Source organism: Rhincodon typus, unplaced genomic scaffold, assembly GCF_021869965.1.
Source record: "Rhincodon typus isolate 14 unplaced genomic scaffold, sRhiTyp1.1 hic_rhity00000157, whole genome shotgun sequence".
Classification (NCBI taxonomy): domain Eukaryota; kingdom Metazoa; phylum Chordata; class Chondrichthyes; order Orectolobiformes; family Rhincodontidae; genus Rhincodon; species Rhincodon typus.
The window spans coordinates 22,028-29,486 of NW_025965795.1; the positions used below are offsets into that span (position 1 = coordinate 22,028).

Genomic DNA, 7,459 nt, shown 5'->3' on the forward strand with positions numbered 1-7,459 from the left:
CGTCAGCCTTCCTGCTCCTCTGATGCTGCTTGGCCTGCTGTGTTCATCCAGCTCTACACCTTGTTATCTCTATTTACTAATCAACCTGTTCAGAAGTATTATTACATAGCTCTGAAGTCGGTGGGACTTGAACCTGCGTTCTCCTGGTTCAGAGGTAGGGACACTACCTTCTGCCCATGATAGAAGCATTGATTGACTGTACATGTCGGATGTCTGCATGGGTAAGATGTGGTGACTCAAAGGAGAGTTGCTATTGTGAGCTGTACATTACAATAACAACCAGTTACTGATCCCACAGCCACAGAGGCTTGAAGCCAGCTCATACTGAGATTCAGTGAAAACTCTGGCATTTTGAGGGTGCCCCAAAGCACTCTACAGCCAGTGGTGGGCTTTGCATAGTACAGTCAACAGGGAAAAAAAAAGCCCAAGATAATCGCTGCACAACAAGACCTCACAAACACCAGTGTGCTGAGTAATCGGATCAGACTAGGGGCCCTGCCTCAATCACTGGTCTAATAATGTGGTGAAGCAGTAAAACATCGTGCACTTTCATACACACATCTCACAGTTGGGTGAGTCTTGGGCTTGGCAGTTTTTAAATAACAAGGCAGATTGGAATGGGCAGAAGGACAGAGAGAGATTTTATCCCTTTGCCCAGTCAGTGCCCAATAGCACTATGTGTTTCAGTGATCCCTGATGCAGTTCAAATTGAACTTCTAATTGTTCACACTTGTGAACTTGGGTGAGTAGGCTTTTGTGGTGCAGTGGTAATGCCCCTACCTCTGAGCCAGAGGGCCCAGATAGTAGTCCCAAACTGCTCCAGAAGTGTGTTAGAACCTGTCTGAACATGGTGAGAATGAAAAATATTGAAAGTGGTCTCGGAATCCTTCCACAACAAATATTCTGAAGAAACTCTTTCCTTCAACATTGTCTACATATACACCTCATTAACCATGAAGAAGATTTGATCTTCCTCCAGAAACTCAAAGATGGCTCCCTGGTAGGAGGTTTTGTACCAGGGCTCCCTGCGTTGGTGAGAGTGGCAGGCAGATTTGGTGGCTTTCAGTAGAATGGCTTCCCCGGGATAACTTGATGACAGCTTGGCGAGCTCATGGCTCAGGTAGATGGCCTGGTGCTCACAGTCCATGCTGTGCAAGACCACCTGAATGTAGACAAAGTATTGTCCAGGCCTCTTGATCATGAAATTGTTGTCCCTGAACTCCACCCCTTTGCCATATCTGAAATGCTGAGAGGGGACAATGAGAGGTGGCAGTGAATGGAAGACATTACATCTTGGGAGCATTCATTTTGTTAGATACTTTGTCAAAGAATGTGCTGTGACCTTTACATCATTCTTTTCAATATTCATCTCTCCTCTACAGTACTTTCAGAATCATTCTGTTGCACTTAAAGAGGTATTTTCCATTTGCAAGGTGCGTTCTCTTTGGTCCTGTCAAAATGAAACTCGCAACTTGTGTCACACAATGTATGCACCTTGTGGCATGTGAGACACATTTCACATCAGAGCTTTCAGGGCAACAGGGAAAAAGTAAGGATGTGCATTTACACAGCGCCTATCACTGCCATGAGAGACCCCAACACCATCAACAAAGAACTCACAATATGCTTGTCACTGTTGCAATAGAGGAAATGAGGCGGCCAAATCACACAGGCAGCTCCAACCCCAGTCTAAATATTTTTTGGTTGATGAGTGTTCCAGACTCCCCTGCCCTCCTTTACAAAGGAATCCTTTTCAGCCTTGCCCTGACGCTCATTCTAAATGTAAAGTGAGCACTCTTCAGAGGAGAACAGCACAAGAAGTAGGTCTGGGAGTAGACCATTAGGCCCCACAAGCCTGCTCCACCATCCAATACAATCATAGGCTTCAACTCGATTTAAAGAGAGATAGAGATGAATACGATTAATGAGGGAGGAAGAGAGTATGATTTAAAGATTGATAGAGTGAGGTTTCAAACCGCAGAGACAGAGAGACAGAGAAGTGTGAAATAACTCTTCAGAGGCCAGCATCCCATCACCAATTATCCTTTATTTACGAATGCAGAGCCTTTGGCAATAACACTGCCTCTCACTGTGTCAGGCATTCAGGAGGCTAATATCCCTGACATTCACCCTTTTATATCAACCGCTTCCCCTGATTGGCCCAGATTAACAGCCGCAATCAGGGAACTCATATTCTCTGAGGTCCAGCTGGCTAACCTTATTATAATAACTACAAGGGGTATTTATAGTGTATCTAAGGCACAGAGAGTGAGGGATTGATAGAGGTTGGAAAACACAGAGTGAGGGATCTGTAAGAATTGGAAAACACAGAGAAAGAGTTTGCTATCAATTGGAAGACACAGAGAGAAGGATTGATAGAGATTCGGAGATATACAGAGAGGGAGACTGGTAGAGATTTGGAGACACACAGAGACAGGGGTTAGTAGAGATTGGCAGACACAGTAAGAGATTGGTAGAGATTGGAAGACCCAGAGATAAAGAGGGATTGGTAGAGATTTGGAGATATACAGAGAGGGAGACTGGTAGAGGTTTGGAGACACACAGAGACAGGGGTTAGTAGAGATTGGCAGACACAGTAAGAGATTGGTAGAGATTGGGAGACCCAGCGATAAAGAGGGATTGGTAGAGATTTGGAGACACACAGATAGAGGGATTGGCAGAGATTGGGAGACAGAGAGAGAGGAATTGGTAGAGATTTGGAGACACAGAGAGAGAGGGACCGGTAGAGATTGGGACACAAAGAGAGAGGAATTGGTAGAGATTTGGAGACATGCAGAGAGTGGAATTGGCAGAGATAAATACAGGGTGAAAGAGCTAGACTGACACTGGTCAGCGTGGAGCATGCTTGAGACCCTGAGGGAAAAGGAGAAGTTGGGTCCTGTCATGTTGTTCCCTGAGCAGACTGTCAAAGTCATTTGGCACAATGCTTCATCACCAGAACTTTCTAACAAGCACCAAGGCATCGCTTGTCTGGTGGCGAGAAGGGCACTACCTATGAGATCCTTAATTTACATCCAGACTCTCTGCACCACCACACCACAGACATGGACCGGTTGGACTGTAGTGTCTGTTTCTGTGCTGTATGAGTCTATGTTGAGTCCATGTTGATTCACTCTAAACTCAATTAGTTGCATTTCCCTGCCTTTCCCCTGTAGCCCTGCAAAGAATTACCCAAATTTCTTTTGAAGTCTTCACTTATTACCGTTCCAACAACACTCACAAGGTATGCATTTCAGATCCTATTCCCTCATTGGGTTAAAATGTTATGTCTCAGAGGGCATAGGGACAGAAGGGAGTTGTAGAGACAGAAAGAAATGATTGGGAACATTTATGACTTCTGTTCATCGATGCATAGTCTTTAAGGATGTGTTTTTGAATTGGCTGTGGCAACTTCTTATAAAGTATTTGAGGCAGAGAATGGGAAATGGATCGGACCACTTACATGTAAATTCACTTGAGCAAAACTTGTTAGTTATCCAAATATATCTGTTTCATCACTGCATTGTAACCCACTGGAAATATTTTAGAAAGGATGTGGTCAGTGAGCACGGTGCAACCAATTCAAGAAGGATGTGACATGTTTTTGGTGGGGGAGGGGGTGGGGTGTGTTCGGATAGTGGGTGCAGTGAAGGGACTGTGTATTATTTACAGTTACCAAGCATGTTCTCATGATTAATACATTTTTATCCGCTGAAGGAAACAGGGAGGAATTTTCTAGAGTTTGTTTTAAAATCTGAGAGATCCAATGACCCCTCAAATAACAGGGTTACTTGTCCTGAAACCATCAACTGGTGAATGGACTGATCACCTTTCAAATTCTCAACCTCCTCTTCCCATCTCAGATTCCCAGTCTGCCTTATCCTCCTACATTGCCAATTTGGTTGCCCTGGATCCAAATTGTCAGCAGTAATTGCCAAGGGTCATTTCCACCAAAAGCTGATCATTGTGTAATAATTAGAAACAAACATTTAATGTACTCAAAATATTTTTATTAACTTCCATCTGTGAGTTTGATAGTAATTAATAACAGATAAAATCAACAATACATAAATAAGTTTAAATAATGACATATCAATCTGGAACATCTTGAACTTGGCAACACTTTTGCCACTAAACGACATCTATAAAACAGATGTTATAGTTTTACATAAAACACTGATTTTGGTTGGCAACCCACAATTATTATCGAACAGTCCCCAACTGGAGGTAGGAAAATCTTCTGGTGTACAGAACCAACTGGATTGCCTCACTGAGTCACCAACGGAGATTACAGATAAAATTATCATACTCCTACCAGATCACAAGGCTGCTATTTCATTAGAGAGAAAGAGAGAGAGAGAGGAGACAACTGGTTTAACTTAAGTGCAGGAAATGAATCCAGGCTGTCAGTATCACACTGCATTGAAAACCAGCCATCAGCCATCCGAATGAATCAACCCACTAATAGTATTTCCGAGAATTAAAGGTAATGTGACATTTCTGCAGCAAACCACTCAGGAAACAATTAGATCAGGGCAGCACTCCAATTTCAAACAAGATTAAACAGAAGTAAACCAGTTTCATCAACTTATTCGCCAAAATTATTTTTGTTAGGGTGGGGAGGGGGAGGTTGGGGTGGAAGAGCACGCCAATGGTGTCTCAATGGTTGTAGAATATACATTCTCCTTTTTAATTACTAAAGTGTCGACCCAATTGCTTCCTGGAGAGTAATCTCGGTCAAAAATTGCATTGTCGAGATGGAAAATCAATTAATTACTGGGAAGCTTGGCTGACCTCCACCACTCAATAGAAATTTCAAGACTTTGTGTAACCATTGACAATGATCTTTCACAAACATATTAGTGATATAATCTAAATAAATGGAAAAGGTATTAACCATACTATGCAAGGACCAATAACTGGTCCTATGGGCTAACCAGTCTGAATATCAGACCAGAAACCCTACTTGTAAGTGCCAAGGATTGTTGCATTATTCTCTCCCTGAGGAGTACTAGTTCAGATCTTATTATTTACATGAAATATCATTGAAATATGAAATAAATTAAAGGATTAGTTGTGATAGCATTAACTTAAATAATAAAATCAGATTAGCTTAATTAGAGTATGTTATTTGCATGTTCACTCATCAAACACAAATAGGCATACCCAGCAGTGAATCATCGACCAGCATTAAAGGAAGGTGAGAGAACAGGAAAATCACATGGACGTATTCAGGCCATTCAGTACCTCTGGATTATTCTGCTAGATGGAAGCGAACATAGCTCCAGCGCGCACTCCGACTCAGCGCATGAAACTGGTGTGACAGTACCTGAAAGATAACCCACTACACTACCCCATCCTAAAATCCCAACACATTTGATAAACTTTCTTGTGCCAAGTCTTTAAATAAAGAGAAAAAGAGTTCAATCGATTTCTCTAATTAAAACAGGACAATGTGCCCCAAAAAATTTGCGTTGCTTTTCAATGTGAAATTCTTGATAATTGTTAATCAATGGAAGTGAGATCACTTACACAGCAAATATTCCAAAGAAACTCTTTCCTTCAGTTGTGTCTACATATTCTGTCATCCCCTCATTAACCCTGGAGAAGATCTGATCTCCCTCCAGAAACTCAAAGATGGCTCCCTGGTAGGAGGTTTTGTACCAGGGCTCCCTGCGTTGGCGAGAGTGGCAGGCAGATTTGGTGGCTTTCAGTAGAATGGTTTCCTCGGGATAACTTGGTGACAGCTTGGCGAGCTCGTGGCTGAGGTAGATGGCCTGTTGCTCACAACCCATGCTGTGGAAGACCACCTGTGTGTAGACAAAGTACTGTCCGGGCCTCTTGATGATGAGACGGTTGTCCCTGAACTCCACTCCCTCGGTGAAGGTGGCGTCACTCTCATTCTGCCAAATTACGTTCTCTTTTTCACGACTTGGTGATGCTGAGGGGGAGGGGGAGAACAGAGAGATAGAAAAGACATCATGAGGATCGAACAAAGACAAAGATACAGCTTGTATTTATGTAGCACCAGTCATGGCTGGGAATATGACAAAGCACTTTTCACCCAATGATGTGCATTTGATGGAAAGACTATGCTATTGTAGGAAATGGAGCTACCAATCTGTGCACAGCAAGATCCCACACCTTACAATGTCAGAGAAACTGGGTGGGCTGCAACTTACTTATAAGCTCGAGGGCAATTTTCACGCTGGCACATACAGAGAGGCCGATCACAGAAAGATTTTAACCCTTGTGTCTGTGCTACCGCTGCGTTCAAATGGACCAATTCACACCAATCCCCTTTCTCTTTGCCCAGAACCCTATAATCTCCTGCTCTCCTCCTGTGGTGCTTTCTACACTTTGCATTATTGATAAAGTAATTTGATGTCTTCCCAGTCCCCTCCTGCACCTCCCCAGCCACTGTGGACTATTCTCCAGAGGATGCAGTCACATTGAGAACAGTTCTGTACCTGTCAGATGAGCAGCGATTCTCGGCCGTGGGTCACTCCCCACCCGCTTCATGAGATGAAGCAAACCTGGAAATGGAAAGGATGGAAGCTCAGTCCCTGTTGTATCACCCACAGAGCACAGACTGACAGACACAGAGAGAGAGGGAATGAAGAGGAGACAGATGCACAGGTGGGATCATGAGAGAGAAGACTGTAAGAGAAAACACATCTGTGGAAGGAGAAAGAGAGTTAAGATTTCAAGTGTCATATCACTCAAAACTGAAAGAATTTCCTCAAGAGTCTGATGATGGCTCAGGGAAATGGGCATATACACAGCTAAAGAGCATGACTGACAAAGAAAGTGGCATACAGCAATACTAGAAAAGCCAGATGAGAACTGAGAAATATTGATAAAGGTTGACACAGAGACAGACATTGGCAAAAGAATATAATATATTGATAGTGACATTACATACCATTGGTCTGAGCAGCTGTTGTCAGGGCTGGATGGGGAACTTCCAGTTTTGGTCTTGAAACCTGAAGGAATTAAACAAGGACGGATGTGAAGATGTGAAATTCACCGAATTTCCACTACACCTAACCGGTGCAGCTGGTCATCCCAGGTCTACAGGGAGATAGTCTGTATGATCTGCAAACAAGCTCACTGCACTGCACAAGCTCAACACATTGTAGAGAGACACTGTAGTGCAGAGAGACAGTGTAATTAGGGATAAATTGCACCGTACAGAGAAACTACTTTGCATAGAGACACTGCTTTTTACAGTCAATATTATGTTCTGAGAAAGTACAGACAGACTTTTTAGAGCCACACGCTGGGGCCATTCAGACCGGTGGACCTCCATTCTAGGCTGACAGCAGTTTGTACCTGCTTGTCCTTTGGTAGCACCAGCAGAACTGACTGAGAAATCCGGGTTTATTTGGCGTTTACCATCGAGCAGTTCAAACAGTCCCCTGAGCTAACACTGGGGACTGAGCAGGATTGAGGAGAA

At 43.3% G+C, this 7,459-nt stretch overlaps 1 protein-coding gene across 1 annotated transcript in view; it reads right to left on the reverse strand.

Moving 5' to 3' along the window:
• Positions 1 to 5,494: 5,494 nt before the first annotated feature.
• The window catches only part of LOC125488288 (tumor necrosis factor-like), a 10,639-nt gene continuing 8,674 nt past the window's right edge, over positions 5,495 to 7,459 (reverse strand). Inside the window, exons 2-4 of the mRNA XM_048621229.1 lie at positions 6,926 to 6,986; positions 6,471 to 6,536; positions 5,495 to 5,941 (exon numbers count right to left, since the gene is read on the reverse strand). Of these exons, the coding sequence (XP_048477186.1) occupies positions 5,529 to 5,941; positions 6,471 to 6,536; positions 6,926 to 6,986 (540 nt within the window). The 3' untranslated portion in view covers positions 5,495 to 5,528. The remainder of the gene's footprint in view (positions 5,942 to 6,470; positions 6,537 to 6,925; positions 6,987 to 7,459) is intronic.